Below are 21398 nucleotides of genomic sequence, written 5' to 3'. Positions count from 1 at the left end.
TTTTAAATTTTATTATAAAATTAAAATACAATTATTATATAAAAGTTGTACAATATGCTTTAAAATTTAGGTGTTATGTAGAAGATTTTACAATTTAGGAGAGGTTAGTATTTCATTTTATAAAAGATTTCGTATTATTTTTTAATTAAATTAATATAAAATTATGACATCATCACTATAAAAATTAAAGGGTAATTAACTTAATGATGACAACATCATTTTAGAGATTTATATGACTACAGAGATTATTTGTGAATTGTGAAAAAGTTATATTGAAGTTTTATTAAAAATAGAAATGTTTATAGGTCATTGTCTTGGAAACTAGGGGTGTTCACGGTCCGGTTTAGTCCGGTTTTGACTAAATCTCAAACCAAACCGGCATCCACGGTTTCAACATATATGAAACCAGACCAAACCGAGAAAGTTGACTTATTGCCCGGTTTGGTCCAGTTTCGCCCGGTCCAGTTTGACCCGTTTGACGGTTTTAAGTTCTATTTTTCTCTCTTTGTTATCCATATTACAGTAGCATAACATGGTTGTAGAGATAGTAGGGATGGTGCTACAAAAATTGCATTTCATGGTTGTAGAGATAAACAGACTTGAATGCCTATATGGAGATGTAGGGTTATGTGGGTTACACGAGATTTGTTAAATGCAAAGTTTTTATTTTAGTTCAACCGTGTATCTTTAGTCATTACATGAATCCACATTCTCATAATGATTAATCATAGGATGTATTTACATCCACCATCTCATAATCATCTCAGAAACTTGAAGGTTTGCATTTTATGAGTTTACATAGCCGTTGTTTAATTAGTTTGATGATGGTACAATTATTGCATAGTGCAGTTGTTATAGGATAAAGTTAATTATGTCCTTCAATCTTGCAAAATGTGTGTGTAAGTTTGTTGTGTCCAACCGGCTGAAGGTTTGCATTTTATGAGTTGGTTAGTCCGGTCCGGTCCGGTTTAACCGGCCGGTAGTCTAGCGAAACCGTAAACCGAACCGAGTTTCACGGTTTGGAGATTTTCAAACCGGCGACCGGCCGCCAGTATTTAAAACCGGACCGAACCAACTAAATCGATACGGTCCGGCCGGTTTTCGCGGTTTGGCGGTTTTTTAACATCCCTATTGGAAACTAACGCCCAATTATTATGGAATTTAAAAAAGTAAATAAACAAGTCGTGAGTTTATGCACCAGACCGGGTTTTATTCAAATAGAGTGACTTCATTAATAATTTTAGCATAACTGGAATTAAGTTTAAGATAAGATTAAACTTAAAAAAACTGATGTGGATGGAAAAGGGTGAGTTGTTGATAAAACGTTAAATAGATGTATTTGGATAATACTTCGTTTATGGTTGAAAAATGAAAAATGATGTAGATAAAAAAAAAAGGTGAGTTGATAAAACGTCTTATTAGCTAGGTGTGATTTGGTATATGTCCTATCGCCCTCCTACATATTACAGATGTCTACACTTAAGAATTAGCGGTTGTCTTTGATTATTATTTATTTATTTATTTATCTATTTTAACACTAATATCAGCATCACCATAATTCTCAATATTGAATTATTTACTACTAGTATTTATAGTAGCATTTTCGTAATTTCGTTTGTAACCTATAAATAAATGATGGGAGGTGATATTTTCACTATCATATCTATTTGTTTTAACATCAGTTCATGACTTTTTTTTTTCTTTCAAAAAAATCACTCCCTTGATAAATTATACTAATTAATAAAAAGTTTGTGTAAGCCTATCATTAAAGGTATTTAAGACAATTTAGGTGGAACAAATAGCTGAGATGTTAGAAATATCAATCCTAATAAAATGATAGATAATTTTGAATGATCTATTGAACACCTCAATTTTTTTTTCAATATTCTTTTTAAATTATATCCGGAATATATATATTTATCAAACACTTATATTTTACTTTTAGGCATAGAAAAGATTTAGATTATATTTTTAAAAAGTAAATTTTCAGCCGACAAAAGTCTTTTAAATAGCTAATTATTGAACCTATCAACTTCATGTACTATACGTATAATTTAAGAGAATATTTAAATTTGTATTTAAATTTTGCGTCATTTCTCGACCACTTAATTATTCAGATAATGACATAAGATAAAAAATAATCATAAAAATAACTATTATATTAAAAACATGAACCACTTCATTATCATTATCATTATCATTATCATTATTGAGTATAAATCTCTATTTATAGTTAATATCTTTATTAATTAAATTAATATCTGCTTAAGGATGAACTTAAATTTAATATATATATATATATATATATATATATATATATATATATATATATATATATATATATATATATATATATATATATATATATATATATATATATATTATCATTATTGAGTATAAATCTCTATTTATAGTTAATATCTTTATTAATTAAATTAATATCTGCTTAAGGATGAACTTAAATTTAAAATATATATATATATATATATATATATATATATATATATATATATATATATATATATATATATATATATATATATATATATATATATATATATATATATATATCATAACATGACAAATTAACAAGTGCAATTGATCAATTATATTAATTTATCTTTTCTCTCTAATCTATATCTCTCTCATTTAATTAGACATTATTGTGTTGAATTTAAGTGATTGTAAAATTTCTCTAAAAATAATATTTTTTAAATTTAAAATATGTAATTTTATATAGCGATACAATATAGAAAAAAAAGTAACACCATTAAAAAATTGTACTGTTCACTTGTCATTTTGGTTTTTTCAATTGCTTGTAACTGAACTATTCGATTGATAAATCAAATTACTTAATACCGGTCTAAGTCTATCCTTCCACATTTCTAAACCCGGTTCACTTTCACAATCTCTCCACTTAACTTCCACCACAACTATATCTTCCGTCAACCTTTTAACCTCAACCAATAAACTAAAATTACGATATTGTCCTCCATCAACCTGCACACACCACTTTTTCCTCATCGCCACCGTTAACCGTTCTTCCTCCACCGCATCCACTACCCTTTCAATAATCTCCTCAGGTGCCACCTTGGACAGAAACATCTCACCCGCATCTTGTTCATCAAACAAACCCGACAAGTTATAACCCGACGAAAAAGATATTATATCAAACGCATTCAAGTTCCCGACCCGACTCATTTCTTCCTCCCCTTCATCTTTCATCTCGAAATAATCCGAATAACATTCCACATCCTTATATCCGACTTTAAACCATGGATCTTCAATAATTTCATCAACGGTGATCCTAGTAGTAGGGTTCGTGTCCAGCAGACGCGCAAGAAACCTTTTCAGTTCTGGCGACGTCCATTTTGGGACACGAAACTCCCCTTTATATATTTTTCTATACATCACCATTAAATTCGGGTCATTAAAAGGCAAATAACCTGCATTCAAAACATACAAAATAATCCCACATGACCATATATCAACTTTCGCACCATCGTAACCGTTTTTAGCTAAAATCTCGGGTGCCACGTAAGCAGGGGTCCCACACATAGTATGTAAAAGCCCGTCTACCTGATTTTGATCCGTTACAGCTGACAACCCAAAATCCGTTACTTTTAAATTCCAATTCTCGTCTAATAACAGATTCTCTGGCTTCAAATCACGATGATATACGCCACGTGAGTGACAATATCCAATGGCTGAGATCAACTGTTGAAAATATCTACGGCTTAGATGTTCACTAAACCTCGATTTAGCTACTTTTGAAAATAGCTCCCCGCCTTTTGCGAACTCTAACACGAAATAAATCTTTTTTTGGTTTGCTAACACTTCATGTAACCGAACAATATTCGGATGATGAAGACGTCGCATGGCGGATATTTCACGTTTAACATGACCGGTTAAACCGCCTTTAATGATCTTTTGTTTATTAATTGCTTTAATCGCTACATTTTGTTCGGACTCGATGTCCCAACCGTGGTAGACTTTAGCGAAAGCGCCGTAGCCGAGAAGTTTGCCCAATTCGTACTTACCGAAAAGGTTTTTCTCCGGTGATTGTTGTATATCCTCGCCGGTATATTCACCTAAAGCCGGCGACATGTGATCAATGGATCGTAAAAGGGGAAGTTGATGAATGTGTTTCTTGGAGATAGATAAAGTGGTGGGAGTTTGGGTTTGAAGTATAGATGGTTGTTGAATTTAAGGGGGGTATTTATTGGGGTTTCTTTTTCAAAAAGATTATTTTATATTTTGTTATTTATATGAGAGTTGATCCGTACACCACTTGTTTTTTTGCCATACACCACCAAACTACAATCTTTGACTATTTTACCCTTTCTAACTCAAGGCACTTTTCCCTAAATTAATTATGTTCAAGGGTAAAATGGTCCAAAATTAAATTTTGGTGGTGTATAGCAAAAAGTAAGTGGTGTACGTATCAGCTCCCTATTTATATACTTTAAATTATAATCATTTTTTTATTTTATTTTATTATGATAGCACAAATAATTTATTATTTATACAGGCTATATGAACGTGTTTTTTACAAGGATATAAACTTTGGCATCATATTTGAACAAAACTGATATTCAAATAAATTTGAATTTATTATTGATCGATTTTGTCGTCTGTGACGTATTCGACGAAAGTTGGTATTTATTGTAATAATCAAAGTACATTAATACTAGTAGTATACTACAAACTATCTTGTAGCGGAAAATCTAGCAAATTTTCCCTAGTAACTTAAATAAAACAACCATACCCAATTACAAACAAAAGTAAGGCACTACGAAACTAAAAGAAAACTAAAAAATATTTGTTAGCCGCTTTCTAAGTACGAGCTTCATTGGTGTTTAATCTGTTGTTTCTCTTGTTGAATTCGTTTTCTTTTGGAAAACATTTTTCGTTTTTATAATAGTAATCGTTATTTTGGCTGAAAAAAAAATCTTGTAGCGGAAAATAATACTGTATAGTATAAGGCTATGTTTGACGACGAACTTATTGGAGCTTTTAGCTTTTATGAAAAAACTCATATTCAATAATAAAAAATAAAAAAAAAACCCGTTTGGTTAGAGGAACTTAAAGCTTTTAGACATGTGGAAAAGTTAAAAGTTAAAAGTTAAAAACTACTTGAAGTAGCGTTTAGCTTTTAGCTTCTAGTTTTTGTTATTTTACTCTTTATTTAACAGATTCAGCTTAGCTACTATGACAAACAATAAAATATGTTTAAAAAATTAAAAGCTACCAGTTATCAGCTAAAAGCTATCAGCTAACAGCTAAAACTATCAGATACTAACTAAAAGCTAAAAGCTAAGCTATCAGCTAGTTTTGACAAACATATCCAATTTAATACGTAAATCTATTTATTTAAAGTTGTATTGCAGATTTTTAAGTTGAATCTCTGATTCTCTTCTCATGCTAATATGAATTATTGTAACACAATATTATCGTTAAATAAAATGGAGTAAGGAGAGAGACAATCACCATGAACGTCTATAATAGTGACAGATCAATTAAACTTATAACTAGATTCATTCCAATTGTTCGTACAAAATCGTATGCTTAGTCATTCCCCGCCTTCTTTTTAAGACGTACACTTCATTTGAAGAATGTTATAGTCGTGCAAATATTTCGAAAGAAACGATCCATTGAAAAGTCTTCTTCGGCAGTCAGAATGTTTATTGTTTTTTTGCTATGAATACTTTTATTTATACTTAATAACCACTTATTTAGAAAGTCATAATTGTAAATATATTTCAGTTTCTCCAACATTTATTATTAATTAATAATTAATAATTTAATTATAAAAATAACTAAAAAATAATGTTTTGGAGAGATTCATGAGTATAATATTGGGTACTTTTTTCGGAATAAACTGGTTATCATTCAATCTACGGTAGTCGTTGTTGAATCTTTGAGGTGCAAGTTGTTATTTATGCAATTGTAAAATCAAAATTTTGAGATAATGAGTTGATTCTTTTAAGGAAAGTGTCTTGAAATTTAACTTGAGGTTTTTATGAGTACGGAATCTTCGAGGAAGGTGTCTTAAACATCACAACCACATATAGAAGCATAGAGTGCTTTCATGGTGAGAAAATTCTTATTCAGGACTAGCTGTCATATTAATGTCACATTAACATTTTTTTTAAAGATAAAATTCAGGAATAAATACTCTGAATAGTGACATTTTTCTTCACTATTTTTAATTTTTTATAAAATCAAATAATTAATTATAATATTTATTTATATTATAATTATAATAAATAATAAATACTTATTAAAATAAACCTAAATTTTCATTGAAAATTAAAAACATTACAATAATTAAAATTTATTACATTACGACGATAATTAAAATGCAATATAAATTAAAATAAAATACTAGAAACTAAAAAATTAAACTAGGCGTCTTCGTCCGAGTCTTTAAATTGCCTCACATATTTTCTTCTAATTTTCTCCCGAGCCCTCATTAGCATCGCGTATTCGTCGGGACGCAAGTCTTTGAAAATTGGTTTGGAAAAAAGCTTCAAACCTTCAAACACTGTCCGCATGTCGCTGTCTTCACATAGCTTTTCCATGGTTCGATTCGCCGCTAGTTGTGAAGCTTCGGTCAATTGAGCTATCTTTAATCGTACTTCATCGAATGACATACGCTCGTGGCATTGGATGAGTACGAATCCCTTTAACTTTTAGCTCGACTTGGAGGACGTCGGATTAGGTCGTGATCCTAAAGTAAATTTTCAAATTGGGTTGGGTCGGGGTTTGTGCTTGTGTTCGGGTTAGAACTTCCCTCGGTTGGAACATTTATTGATATATTATCAGCTTGTTTTCGTTTGTTGGTAACCGCTATACCTTCACCTTCTAAAAACTTCGGGCAATCCCTTAAAACTCGTCACACATCCAAAATTAAATTGTCGGCCCTTGGTTTGAATTTCGAATTGTTTAAGGGCCGCGTTCATAAGGTCTTAGTATGCAATATGGATCAATCGATGGATGAAAAGACACACATTATAGGAACTTAGTATGCAAGCTTGGATACCCTATAATGAATCAACTATACTGTAACGTTTCATTAAATATGTTCATGATTTTTTATGTTATTATTCGAGTTTTGATCCATTTACCCATTATTTACCAAAACCTAAATGTACAACTATTAAAATAAATTGCGGATGTCTTGTTTTACATTCAACAATCTTGAGTTTCAATTCAAGCATGTTCTTCGACTTCAATAATGCTTCTCGATCCATGACACATGGATGTGTCACTCCTGGTGTAATTCTTGACGTTCAATCATACACATGTTGTGACGACCCGGAAATTTTCGACCAAATTTAAACTTAATCTTTATATAATTCCGACTTGATAAGCAATGAATTTTAATAAATCTTGAACCTCCGGAAAGATTTTTACACAAGCTTTTGGTCACCCTTTTATTCTGACGATTCAAGAAACTCATAACTTGATTTAATTATTTAATTGTTTAATTATTGTGTGTGTGTGTGTGTGTATATATATATATATATATATATATATATATATATATATATTATATATAACTTGAAAATATGATAATTAAATATCTCATTAAGTATACTAACAAAGTATTATATATATATATATATATATATATATATATATATATATATATATATATATATATATATATATATATATATATATATATATATATATATATATATATATTTTCATACTACTAATTTAAATAATTTTCAAACAATATATATGTTACTATTTAAATGACGTAATTAACTTATGTTAAAGTGTATTTACATACAATGTATTATGAGTATAAATACATCCTTAAAAGTATGGAATACACTTTATAATGTATTAGTGGAGTATTATGTCATGCATGACATCATCAATTTAACTTATACTAGATATTAGTCAAAAAAAGCAACATAAAGTATTTACTATTCTTATATACCAATAGTAATTTGTATGATTGATGTATTATGTCATGCATGACATCATCAATCTTATTATGTCATGCATGACCTAATGGTTTTTAACTTATACTAGATATTTTTCACAAAATGACAAATTACAACTAGTATATAAAGACACCATATGTGATCAAATATTTACCATTCCATTTTCTAATTTTTACTTCAAGTTTATTTACACACACATACTCTCCCTAGTTCTAGTATCCCTTTCTTTGTTCTTCATCTATTTCTAGCAAGTTCAAGCTTCAAAATCAAGGTATTAACATTGCCTAAACTTTTGTTCAATTCATATGTTTATAGCTATCTATATAAGAGTTTATAAACTAGAACATAGTTTAGTTGATTCTAAACTTGTTTGAAAAACTAATCTAATCTTTCTAACTTAACTCTAATAACACTTATTTATATGTATTATAATGTTATATAAAGTTAATATAAGAACTTATAACTTGTACATATGAAGAACACCTTGAAACTTAACATATATCCTTTAATCTCCATTCGGTAAAAAGCGGGCTGTTTTGAGCTGGGAATTAAAAACATATCTTAGACTTTGAGTTCGAGGCTAAGACTTTGGAAATATGTTAATATATGTAAATAAGACTTTCAGTATTTTTTTCATGATTTTAGACAAAGTGGAAGTATTTTATCAAAAATCATATATTGGGTGGATGCCGGGATTTTCCAAATCTGTCCACGGACACAAAAAGAGGGTAAAGCTCTAAAAATTACTACTTGGGATGAACTTTTCGAATTGGCTTTGTAAAATTTACTTCTTAAGGAATCCATAGCAATTTGATTCACTTTAAACGGAGTTGTAATGAATAACTGGCGAACAAAATAAAATCTACTAAAATTAACGTTGTATGGACGAAATTTATATTATAAAAACTATATTAACCATATCCTTGCTAACTTTTCCTATATCCTATATATATTTGGACATGTTATCATTAGTATAACAAAATATTATAATCTTGGTTAATTTCGAGATTGTATATATATAATAATCTTGGTACGTTCCATGACAATACGTGCACAATACGTTTTGATAAATCCTAATACAATACGTACACAATACGTCTTAGTTAATTCTAAGACAATAAGTATACAATACGTCTCTGGATTGATGCAAGACAATACGTACACAATACGCCGTGGGGTAATTCTAAGATTATATATATATATATATATATATATATATATATATATATATATATATATATATACCGATTAATGAACTGTTGGACTTTTAGAACTATTTTGGACTACTAACATAAAATGTTAAAAATTATTATATAAGTATTATATGAACTTATTTTTTTTTTCATATGTCGTATTATTATCTGAATCATTATTATTGTTATAGGTTCGTGAATCCAAGGACGACGGCCATATTTTTAATAAGTTGAAAACTTATTATTAATATACTTTTACTACCGTGAGTATATAGTCCAATTTTTAAACTCTAAAAATATTTTGGGATGAGAATACATGCATTTTATGTTTTACGCCATGGACACAAGTACTTAAAATATATTCTACGTTGAGTTGTACCACATTGCATATCTTCCCTAATAGCTTGGTAACTAATATTTACATGTTGTAAGAACATGTAAGCGCGAATACTATTGATAGATCTATCGGGTTTGACAACCCCAACCGGGCTAGTCGCTCTAGTATCGTAAACGGTTTCATAGTACTTCGTTTTTACTACACTTGGTACAGTGTAGGGTGATTTCATAATAAAGGGAATATGCCACATTAATGATTAAGTATGGTTACCGAAGCGCTCAACAACTTATAGAATACTTTTATACACTTGCGAGTGTACATATATTTATAACTATGAAATCTTGTGGTCTATATTTATATCGATGATAAGCCTATATATCTCACCAACCTTTGTGTTGACTGTTTACGCATGTTTATTCTCAGGTCCTTAAGAAAGTCTTCCGCTGTTGCATTATCTGAGCAAGATGTGCATGGAGTCTCATAATTTTATTTAAATAAAGTGTTGCATTCAATAAAACCTTTGTCATGTATTATATTCGACTGTTACGTCACGTGTGTAGTATTTGGAAACCGATGTATTTTGGAGATTATTTCATAAATAATTGCCCACTTGTTTAAAACATGCATTATGTATAATAATGATGTGCTTTTTATGAAACGAATGCAATATTTTATAAAACGTATCATATAGAGGTCAAATACCTCACTATGGGACCAATGAGAACGTATTGCGTTTATAGTAATATGGACGGGTCGTTTCACATGTGGTTCATACCATTGTACAAACCTGTAATTGAACCACTATACAAAAATACTAACATTAAGTCAAGCATAATTCACATTTACATCAAAATCAAAAACCATATATAAAATCAGAACACACTACATACCGAAATTAGGCAACTATAGAATCTATGTCCTGCATTTTTCGAAGTCCTTGAAGTGCGAAGTATAGATCGTCCACCACAACTACAGTTAACCATTTCGTAATTTTGAATAATTGAGGTGAATTGGAATTTGAGGATCAGGGTTCTGTGAATGAAAAGATAAATGTGAACCATTTTACAATGCTGGAAACGGATGGGTATATATGTTATAATAGACATAAACGCACAATGACTAGTCTACGCTCGTCTGTAACGCACGTGATACTAACTAATAGAGATAAATTAACGTCAATTGGGTTTGGGGATCAATATGAAACCAAATGCATACATTGGGGGTTCCGATGCAAAAAATAACTTTAAGGTCTAAAGTGAAATTCGTAGTAAACATTGAGGACGAATAGCGTAATTACGTCTTCTAACATCAATTGATTAATCAGTTACTTAGACTAGTTACATAAATTACTTGTGATTATGTTGGTTTATTGGTTAATATTTGTTGGGAATTTATAAAGAATCCAACCAATGTGTGTTATGTCTAACACAACTAGTAACAAAGCTTGAACTTGTTCGTTGAGAAAGTCAGGATCACTATAATATCTCTTCTTGTCTCTTCTCTTCTCTCTATATATAATAAGAAAGTAGTAATTTTTCATGACTTTTTTTTTTTTGGCAAAAATAAGACTACTATAAAAATGGAAAACCTTCATCGAATAATGAAATATCCAAATAAGCGATACAAAAACACCGAAGCTCGTAAAGGCTCGACAAAAGAAAGATTGAATTTTGACTATTTAAATAAGTCTCAACTACAATTGTCAACCACTGATTTAATGATGATGTCATAATTGTCTATCTCCTCATATCACTCTTTGATTTGTTTATTTGAACTCAACCACTAATCGATTTTGAATAAACTCAATTACTTCTCATTTCTCAACCACCACCCACCACCACACATTAGTCCATCACCACTTTCCACCATCACTACCACCCTTCAACACCCACCACCACAGACCACCATCGTACCAATCGGATCACCACCCGACCACCCCTGGATCAACTGACCACCACTGAACAACAGACAAACTACTTACCACCACGGCACCACTGTACCAACGGACCAACCCCGTGATGTTTTACATTTTTCTTCAAAAATTTTTGTACCAATGTAGTTATAAGCCATAGTTAACTATAAGAAAAATGATATTCCCACACAAAAACTTTACACAATTTGATTCACACTATGATTTGGCATGTCTACATAGACATCCGCGTGAAACTAACTGCCTCCACACTATGACAGTTATGTATGACGTGATTGACATGTCAAATGCCAACTCATTGTGTGGCTAAAATTGTGTAAACTTTATGTGTGGGGATAGCAAACCTATATAACTATAATAACAACTATATAACTCACACTTAAAAGTTAGCCCGAATGTATAACACCTAAATTTATAACCACGCGTCAATCATTATTGTTGTCTGGGGGCATGGCCCCCTACCATTCAAATATTGGTTGTATCGAACTCTGTTTAAACCCAAAGAAAAATAACAGCAAATTTCTTTTTCGTCTCCCTCATTCTTAATTTAATTGCGTTGTTAATCAATGTTGTTTAATTATATACGAACATCCTTTCACCGTTTTCTATCTCTACAACCTACTTCCTCCTTCATTCCAACTTCTGCAACTACGGTTACCGCTTCAGGTACGAGCTGTTCTTTTTATTTTTTAATGGCGTGAACAAATTGATCGTAAATTTATACATGATTACCTGTTAATTGCGTTTTTAAAAAACAGATAGATAGCCAATTTTGAGTAGAATTGGCAATTCGTGTGACTGTTTTGGTACCTCAGATATGTGTTTATTTTAATTAGGGTGAAATTAGTGGTTTTAGTGACGAGTTTGAGATTCATTGTATGTATTTTTATACTAATTAAACGTGTTGGATACAAAATCTAATGTTTACCGGCTGCAATAAATTGTTTTCAGTAAGTTGATTATATGATGTTATTTAGATGTAGATTTTTATGTTTATGTATGTGGTACTATGTGCTAATTATGAAGTTATTTTTCTAGTAAAAATGGAATCCCAATCACCATGTGTATTAGTACTAAGTGGAAAATCAGCAAGTGAGAAAGAAACAGTCAAGTCGTTGAAGGAAAATGCATCGCTTAAGCTTGCAGACAATATAAAACTGTTGACATTATTGCAATCCGAAAGGCGATCGGCGAAAGATGAGTTCGATATCGATGCATACATGGATTCACTTTCGACTACATGTTTTGGAAGAGTTCTTCTTTGGTCTCCTAGATTGCCTTCGACCCAGGACGTAGTCTCTCTGTAAGTAGACGAGTTTTTGAGATTCATGTTTTTTGTATTGTGGTTTCAGTCATTGAAAATTTTAGGGTTAATACAGCAACTTTTGTGAGATTCCGGTAGGTTCAGTGTGCATTGCGGATATCCAGTTTAAAGGACGAGGTATGTGAACTTTTAACCATCTTGTTCTATGCTGACTTATATATGCCATTATTTTAGTTTTAGATTATAATTGTATGCAGTCATATATTAATTACTATGACGGCTATTGATTTATAGAATGAGTAAAATGTTATAGGAAGATCACAAAATGTATGGGAATCTCCCAAGGGCGGTCTTCTTTTTTCATTTACGATACAAATGGAAGACGGTCGAGTGGTGCCTCTTGTACAATATGTTGTGTGTCTCGCCGTAACCGAAGCACTTAAGGATTTAGCTCTAAAGAATGTAAGCTTTATTGTTGTTTTTCTGTTTCATTTTCTAATATTGATACTTTTAAGTGTCCAAGTGACATATATTACTAGATATAGAATTGAAGGATGGAAAAAGAAGTAGTGTAAATATAGAATAACCTTAGCTATGTTAAATTAGGGTTGTAAATGTGTTTATGACCATGTCTTGAATTGCAGACATGCAAAGGGTCATTGGCACAACGGTATCGAGGTGACCCTTCTAACCAAGAGGTTGAGGGTTCGAGTCCTGCTTTAGACAACTTGTATATATATTTCGTGTTTAAATCGTGTAGTGAGGTGTGTGAGTTTGCCTTAAAAAAATTACATGCAAAGATAGGAAGGTTATAGTTATTGTTCAACTAAGGATGTTGATAACAAATTATTGATGAAATAAAGAGAGGCGACGAAGGTTTAGTATTTGCATGGTTAGTATTATTTAAAGAGACGTGCTAATAACAGTAACAGTGAATCTTTATATCAAAAGGATTCGAAGATACTAGTCGGATTAAGTAAGAATAACCTTTGATATTACGAGTGTATTGGGGCGCACGTTTTAAACAGCAGTATCCCATTAGGGGGGCCTGTGACCTGCCTGCTCTCCTCCAGAACAGATATAGGAATAAAATAAGACATCTAGGGTGAATAAAAATCGGGGCTTTCATGAAAATATTACTGAAAATGAGGTTAGGTATGATGTTTTAGCTCTTATCAGTATATAAAATCTTCCTTAAAAAGATTTTAACAACATGGAAGCATATGTCAAGAAAAAACGTCTATGTTTCTATCTTCTAGATGTCATATTTAAATAAAAGCCGTGATTTTGTTACTGTCGTCAATTATTCCTTGATATTTCATCTTTTATGCTTGCTTCTGAATTTAATGTTGACGTTTGTTTTGTTATATCAATTTTAGGGCTTCCCGTTTCTGGATGTTAGAATAAAGTGGCCCAATGATCTTTATTTAGATGGCCTTAAAGTGGGGGGAATTTTGTGTACATCAACATACAGTTCTAAGAAGTTTAATGTTAGTGTTGGTAAGTTTCTCATTTTACCTGATATTGTGTACTAATGGCTTGACTAGAGCTTTCATTAGACTTCTTTATTTAACCTTCATTAGGAGCTGCAGCTATTTTAATTTTGAAGTTGCATATTATTCTCGATAATTATCCTGCTTAGGTGGATCACTTGTGGTTGCATTATTGTGATCTACATCCTTTTTGCAATTTCAGGAGTAGGCTTGAATGTTGACAATGATAAGCCAGCGACGTCTTTGAATGCTGCGTTGCGGAAGTTGACTTTTGGCTACCAATTACGTAGAGAAGACATAACATCAGCTTTCTTTAATAAGTTTGAGCATCTTTTTAATATTTTTGAAAACAAAGGTTAGTATTAATCTTTGTTAGTTGTAACTGGGAGTTAATTTACATCTTTTTAATATTGGGAACATTCAACTTCCGTTTTTATTAAATAGTGAAACTAATGGTTTCTGATACTTACTATGAAGGCTTCCAAGCTCTTGAGGAGCTATATTACAAGACCTGGCTCCATAGGTACTATGGCGACATAAGTGCAATTGTTTTTAATAATTCATTTGGTATTGATATTTTAAGCAGTTCATTACATTAGGAAGTACATACATCTGACCTGGATTTATTTTCGTTAATGGTCCTAATCTGTGCAGTGGGCAGAGGGTTGTTGTCCAAGAGAAAAATGAGGATCAAGATCTGCTGATAGAAAATGTAGTTACTGTTCAGGTGCGGCAATTTTCTTTTTCTTGCTATTAAATGAACAAGAAAACATAGTGGCTTGCTAAGTTGCTTTCAGTTTTGTATTATGTGATGACGTGAATATTGTAGTCAAAGTGTATACTTATTATATCATATAACGTTCATATGAACGTGACCGACATTACAAAAGGGAGATCGCTGGGTAAAATGTGGTCACAGGCTGTTACTATAGGTGAGAATATGGACGGGTTAAGTTATAAAATGATCCTTGAATTGGGTCAAATTGGTCCCTTTTGGCAGGGGTCTAAATGTAAAATTAAATATTTACCTTTAGAAGTTACAATCTTTTTAAGAATAGTTCATGAGATATTTATGACTACATGAGTTAATTCAAATATGTGAATAAATGATATAGGAGGTTGTATTCATTGAAACTTGTGGGGTTCAACCTGTTTGAGTCACTCCCCTTTAAGCTACTTTTTTTTACCGGTTTAAGATGGAACATAACCCAAGTCAACCCAAAAATTGGTACATGTATACATAAGTTAATAAAGTGTGCTCATTGACTCATTGTTTAATAAATCTTTTTTTAGAACGTCAAACTCATGCACCCTATATAATTTCAAACGAATAATGTCCTAAGTAGGACTCGAACCCATGACCTCAAGGTCATAGGGGCTCCCGATAGCGCTAGGCCAAAGGCCCTTTTGTGTTTAATAAATCTTTTACTCTTCATTCGTAACAATATCACTTGTTTATTGCAGGGGTTAACATCATCTGGATATTTACTGGCCATTGCAGATAATGGTGAGATGTTCGAGCTTCATCCAGATGGAAATAGGTACTATATAATCTACACATGCTAGTAGTTTTGCTAAATGCTAGTACATTAATGTAACAATCTGGACCCAAATATATGAATCCGTCAATTCGGGTTGTGTTATTTTTCTGATGGGTCGACTGGGTTAATATCATACACATTTACTAGTATTTCATGTCATCATCAAGTACTAAATATGTTAATATGGATTTTGTACAGTTTTGACTTTTTCAAAGGACTGGTGAGAAGGAAACTTACCTGAAAGACTTGGTTGATATCTTTTAGGAGGTATTTAATTATGTATACATCACCTCTAATTAATCCCGATACATGGTGTAAATGATTATGTCATTTTAAGACTAACTGTGTATATTTTCGAACAGTTCACACTTAGGAAACTAAAGAGCAGCCCCTGTGTGAGTTGCAGAGATAAGTATTCTGTTACGAAAGTTTGAAGTATTCATGATTAGTATTCTAAAGGGTTCTCGCTTATAAATCATCGTACTATAGAGTCTATACGATAAACAATGTAGCAATTATGTTTTTTGCTAAGATGCTGGCATTTCTGTTTTCATTTTTGGATTTTTTAAATGTATTTTTTTTTTTTTTTTAGTTCTGATCAATATAGAAACATTACCAAGAAATACATGTAATTAGGTGGTGACATGAAGAAAGTCAAATTTAGGGAATGAACCTAGCATGAAATCAAGTTGTGTCAAATTGAATGAGTACATTAAAAGAATATGTTTTCCTCAATGAATGTGTTATTGCATAATCAACTAACTACTAACAAAAAACAGAGTAGCATATATTTAAAAACTTCATAAAGACCATCTTGAAAAATAATCTTACAATAATATCCATGGAAGTCTTCTAATTTGTTTGGTTTGGACCAAAAGAAAGAAAGCACCTTGAGGGTTCAAAAAGTGTGTAACAAGTAATAAACTATTTAACTTTGAGAAAGCAAATAGGAAAACAATTTGTAAACTATGGCAACTATGACTACAAAGATGATCTGATCAGTTATGGAGATACTTTCATTTTTGTCAACAACTTCATTCAGAATTGAAGGTGAGCATTTGAGTTCAATGGAGTATGCCCCTTTATCTTCTTGCACATCTGGTTCTATGTTTATCTCCCCCATTGCAGAGTTGTACTCTCCATAGCTCCATTCCTTTACTCATTCATCATCAAACTTGTTGTTAGTTCTTATAAGGTTATCAACAGCAAGTACAAGTATAAGGTGGTGATTTCAGCCCATTTTCGTATACAATTCTGATTTTGATTTATTCCAAATGGGTCAAATTGTTGATAATTCATTTTAAAGAACAGGTCAAATAAGTTGGAAATGCATACCACCTTCAAATTGTTTTATTCAAGGATTTTGATCTTATTGCAAAGAAATCCCGTTTTTTCGCCCTGAAGCTTTAACTATTAATGAAATTTTATATGAATGACCCATTTAGACCCATTAAGCAGCTTATAATTTTTAGTAGAAAAAATACACAAACGGACCCGTTACTTAACATGCGCCTATTTTGACCCATTACTTAACATTCTTAAACTGACCGTTTTGCAATTCGTGATATATGTATTACTATAATACAAATCAATGTATGTCAAAATGAAAACGTTCGATAAACAAATAATTACCTCGACTTGTTCACCAAGGGTAAAGACAATAGTGTTTGGGCTGGTGCGGAATGAAAATGGTCCTTCCTCAGACAAAAGACGAAATTCTCCGAACTCTGTAGGGATATGAAGGCTGAGAGCAAATGCGGCTGAGTCCCGTCTACTAGACCCATCCAATGAACGTGGAGTGTGAGATGAACGTGGCGTGTGAGGTTGAAGAGACGAGTTACTATGCTTGAACAATACCATTCGCGTTTCGTTTTCCTTTATTTTCTTTCGAGGTTGCTTGCCTCCATTGCTTCCCATTATCTGAGCAACATCTTTTGCAATTCCTTCAAGCTTTGTAGCAATACTATCCATTTTTTGTCTGAAAGTATATGACATTTTTTGTCAGATTCGATTTATTTATGATTTAATAAATATGTTCCATCACCTCGCTAGTTTCTTCAATAAACAAATACTCTACCCCTCTCAGAATTACTGTCTCGTTTAAACTTTTTTTAACTTTTTGTACAAATTTGATTTTAAATATCTTTTATGTTATATAATATTTGATGAAAGTTAAACCAATGAAAACACATTTTGAAAATAAATATTCATATAATTTTCATTTTCATCAAATTTAATATAGCACAAATAAAGATATTTAAAGTCAATTTTAAAGAAAGACATTGAAAAGTCAAACGAGACAATTATTTTGGGATGGATGGAGTAAATCTGTATTTAACAAAAGAGAATCAAAAAGGAACAAAAAAAAGTTTCGGAACCTAAACATCTGAAATTCCTCGGAACTCTTAACATCTCGCCGTCTTTCGGCTGCAACCATAGCAGATCTGGACCACGAAAACTCCTCACGATCACCATCACGACTCCATCGTTCGGCCAACAATCCAAAACAAAACTCTGCTTCATTAAACGCCATTTGCAGCTCTTCAGGTGCGATCCCATGTCCACTAACCTTAAATATACCGTGCTTAATCGCACAATCCAACATTCGTTGAATTGAATTCTTATCTTTCGATTTAATCAACCGATATTCCACTTCAGCAATTGGTATTCGATTCATATCCTCTAGCTGATCAAATTCAGGAATGTTTTTCAATTTATCGACGTAATTGTTGAATTGAGGGTTGGCTCGAGAATTGGGCATGGGAGATGGTGGTTGGGCCGGTGATGACGACAAACGACTCCGAATTCGGGCAATGGCCATGTTTGATTGGTTGTGTTTGTTAATTAAGGGTGAAATGTGAGATTAAATTGGAGAGAAGTTAAGATAAGAAAATGGGAGTTTTGTAGTTATTATTGCATGGCGTATTTTGTGGTATTTTTTTTTTGGGGTGGCTGGCACGTTGATTTGCATGCATTGGTAACTTGTACGTATGAATGCTTTGAATCATTGTACATTAGGTGCGCATGTTTGGTCTATATATATATATATATATATATATATATATATATATATATATATATATATATATATATTGGACCAATCCATGGATAAGCACTAAATGGGGTACAAACTGGATAAGTAAAAATTCAAAAAAATTTAAAAAAAAAAAACGATCCTTTAATATGCAAATAGAAGAAAACGAAAAAATTTTAAAAAGTTTTTTAACAAAATCGTTCGAAAATCGATGATGAATGGTAAACATCGATGATGAATGGTAAAAATTGATGATGAATGGTAAAAATTAACCATTCATCTGGTTAATTTATCATTCTTTTTGTTAGCGATGAATGATAAAATTAATCAATGCTAAAAAAAAGCAGATGAATGGTTAATTTAACCATTCATCTGTTTATGATGAATGATAAAAAAAACAGATGAAGAGTTAATTTAACCATTCATCTGGTTTTTTTTAGCATTGATTAATTTTATCATTCATCGTAAACAAGATGAATGATAAATTAACCCGATGAATGGTTAATTTTACCATTCATCATCGATTTTTGAAAGATTTTGAACTTTTTTTTATGAAAAAAATTGTTTAGAGGTGCATTTTAATGCAGATTTATGAATGTAAAAAAATTAAAAAAAAAAAATTATTTTGCTTATCCCGTTTGTACTCCTTTTAAGCTTATCCATGGATCGTGCCCCTATATATATATATATATATATATATATATATATATATATATATATATATATATATATATATATATATATATTATGGCTCTACTAAGTGAGTCAACGGCAAACGTCGATTTATTGGCGACTTTACCGCCACTTAGAGCCTAAATTAAACTCCAGGCATGATTTAAAACCCATGAAAATCTGATCTCACCATTTTCATGGCGTCTAGTTTGTATCGTTTATTTTGTATACTTTCTATTAATTTAAATTTTTTTTTCGGCCGGAGGTCCCTGGAAGCAATCTCTTTATCCGTCGAATAGAGAGGGAAAGGACTTTCTCTACTCTTTGGAGTGTTTCACTCGGGGTGGAGAAATGATTTCTCTTTATTCTAGGATAGAGGAAGGATTGTCTACGATTAACCTCCCCCATACCCCACTGTGATGACCCGGAAATTTCTGACCAAATTTAAACTTAATCTTTGTATGATTAAATGTTTCCGACACGATAAGCAAAGTCTGTAATGTTGAGTCACGAAAGTTTTGGAACTATATTCATATAATCAATTATTCTTTGACTGTTCTCTAAGATTCATGAACAATATATATATATATAACTTAATGTGCATATATATATATATATATATATATATATGATTTCAAGTTATTTAGTAAACGATAGTAACATTCGTTTGTTAATTCGATTGATATTTAGATAAGTTAACTAAAACGTTTAAGATGAACCAGTAAAATACTAATTTGCTACAGTATTTTCGAATTGCTACAGTACCCGAAAATCTACAGTTTTTTCGAAAATCACTATTTGCTACAGTAAAAAAACTTTGCTACAGTAAAACACTATTTTAAAATGTATTTTAACAAATAGCGAGACGATGATTTATAGAAGTAAATGACCAAACACTCAAATGTATAAGTTATATTTCGAGTGATATAATTTAGGGATAATTTAAGGCTATATTTTGACTAAGGTACGTGTCCCAAAATGTAATGTACAAGTTTTCTCAGCGTATGAAGGGACATTCGAAAAACCGGAACTGCGACATAAGTCGAGTGACGACGTACGACTTATCGGAACAGAAATTACAAGTCATCTATACACGAGAATATAATATAATATATAATTAATTAAAATAAATTATATATATTATATAAATATAATAATATGTCGACAGGTATCAAACAAAAGGGATTGTGAGCTGGCAATGGGGCTCATGCGATCGCATGAGATCCCCCACACATACTCATGCGATCGCATGAGGTGTTTGGGCAGGCAACATCTATAAATTGCAGTCGAGTTCTGTTTCATTTACACACACATATCATATATTACTCCGTATTTATTTTATTTAATTAATTAATTATTATTATTATTATTATTATTATTAAGATTAATATTATTATTAATCTTATTAATTATTAGTATTGTTAATTATTAATTAGTAATATACATAAAATACTACGACGAGGTTATGAGCGTGTCACTTTCAAAATGGTTTTCAAGCGGGATAGAGCTAAGAAAATTATGGGTTATTGCTAAGGAGGTTATGGGTAATGTTCGGGGGTATATTTGTAAATCAAACCTAGTGTTTATCATCTCCGTTGCGTCTACGTACTTTCCTACAATATTGAATCTCAATATTGATACGTAAGCACTCATATTTTATCTTTTATATATTAATTGTGTATCCATGTCTAGTGCTCGAGTATATATATTTATACATACTTGTATGCTAAATTTCGTCGTTAAACAGTTTATGATGAATCACGAATTAAATACATATATTACTGGTAAAAGGTATATGGTATGCATGTTTTTGGAAAGCTGGCGAAAAATCAATGACTTTTCATTTAGATATCAAATAGTTTCGATGAACGGATTAAAAGATATGATCAACTGAATTATGATTGATGTTAATTGAAATTGCTTTTGAATCTACAATTAAGATTTAAACAACTTGTTTACGAGATTGATCA

General features: G+C 31.2%; 3 protein-coding genes across 3 annotated transcripts; 1 reads left to right on the top strand and 2 right to left on the bottom strand.

The window, feature by feature from the left end:
- Positions 1 to 2770: 2770 nt before the first annotated feature.
- Positions 2771 to 4182, bottom strand: LOC139881651 (CBL-interacting serine/threonine-protein kinase 14-like). The gene has a single exon (XM_071866100.1). The coding sequence runs from the start codon at positions 4105 to 4107 to the stop codon at positions 2809 to 2811; it is 1299 nt and encodes a 432-aa protein (XP_071722201.1). The 5' UTR covers positions 4108 to 4182; the 3' UTR covers positions 2771 to 2808.
- A 7634-nt stretch (positions 4183 to 11816) lies between these two features.
- LOC139881642 (biotin--protein ligase 2-like) lies at positions 11817 to 16360 on the top strand. The gene is made up of 11 exons (XM_071866091.1): positions 11817 to 12090; positions 12463 to 12727; positions 12804 to 12865; positions 13002 to 13150; positions 14068 to 14188; positions 14384 to 14536; positions 14659 to 14704; positions 14836 to 14908; positions 15646 to 15722; positions 15921 to 15989; positions 16085 to 16360. Exons 1-10 carry the CDS (start codon positions 11991 to 11993, stop codon positions 15961 to 15963), a joined length of 1089 nt encoding a protein of 362 aa, XP_071722192.1. The 5' UTR covers positions 11817 to 11990; the 3' UTR covers positions 15964 to 15989; positions 16085 to 16360.
- Positions 16361 to 16650: 290 nt separating this feature from the next.
- LOC139844825 (uncharacterized) lies at positions 16651 to 18543 on the bottom strand. The gene is made up of 3 exons (XM_071835057.1): positions 18101 to 18543; positions 17355 to 17700; positions 16651 to 16875 (listed from the first exon to the last, which is right to left on the bottom strand). Exons 1-3 carry the CDS (start codon positions 18541 to 18543, stop codon positions 16651 to 16653), a joined length of 1014 nt encoding a protein of 337 aa, XP_071691158.1.
- Positions 18544 to 21398: the final 2855 nt, after the last annotated feature.

Source organism: Rutidosis leptorrhynchoides, chromosome 1 (genome assembly GCF_046630445.1).
Source record: "Rutidosis leptorrhynchoides isolate AG116_Rl617_1_P2 chromosome 1, CSIRO_AGI_Rlap_v1, whole genome shotgun sequence".
NCBI classification, from domain to species: Eukaryota; Viridiplantae; Streptophyta; class Magnoliopsida; order Asterales; family Asteraceae; genus Rutidosis; species Rutidosis leptorrhynchoides.
Note: the sequence above shows the minus strand (reverse complement) of the source record. Positions and strands in the feature narration are given on the sequence as shown.

Bases quoted from the DNA above. Each gene is read 5' to 3' on its own strand.
- LOC139881642 (XM_071866091.1), top strand. From the start codon at position 11,991: ATGTTGTTTAATTATATACGAACATCCTTTCACCGTTTTCTATCTCTA. The intron at 12,091-12,462 runs GTACGAGCTGTT...TTATTTTTCTAG, and splicing joins AACTACGGTTACCGCTTCAG to TAAAAATGGAATCCCAATCA. The intron at 15,723-15,920 runs GTACTATATAAT...GATTTTGTACAG, and splicing joins CTTCATCCAGATGGAAATAG to TTTTGACTTTTTCAAAGGAC.
- LOC139844825 (XM_071835057.1), bottom strand. From the start codon at position 18,543: ATGGCCATTGCCCGAATTCGGAGTCGTTTGTCGTCATCACCGGCCCAA. The intron at 17,701-18,100 runs GTTCCGAAACTT...ATATACTTTCAG, and splicing joins GAGGAATTTCAGATGTTTAG to ACAAAAAATGGATAGTATTG. The intron at 16,876-17,354 runs GTAATTATTTGT...GAATGAGTAAAG, and splicing joins CCCTTGGTGAACAAGTCGAG to GAATGGAGCTATGGAGAGTA.
- LOC139881651 (XM_071866100.1), bottom strand. From the start codon at position 4,107: ATGTCGCCGGCTTTAGGTGAATATACCGGCGAGGATATACAACAATCA.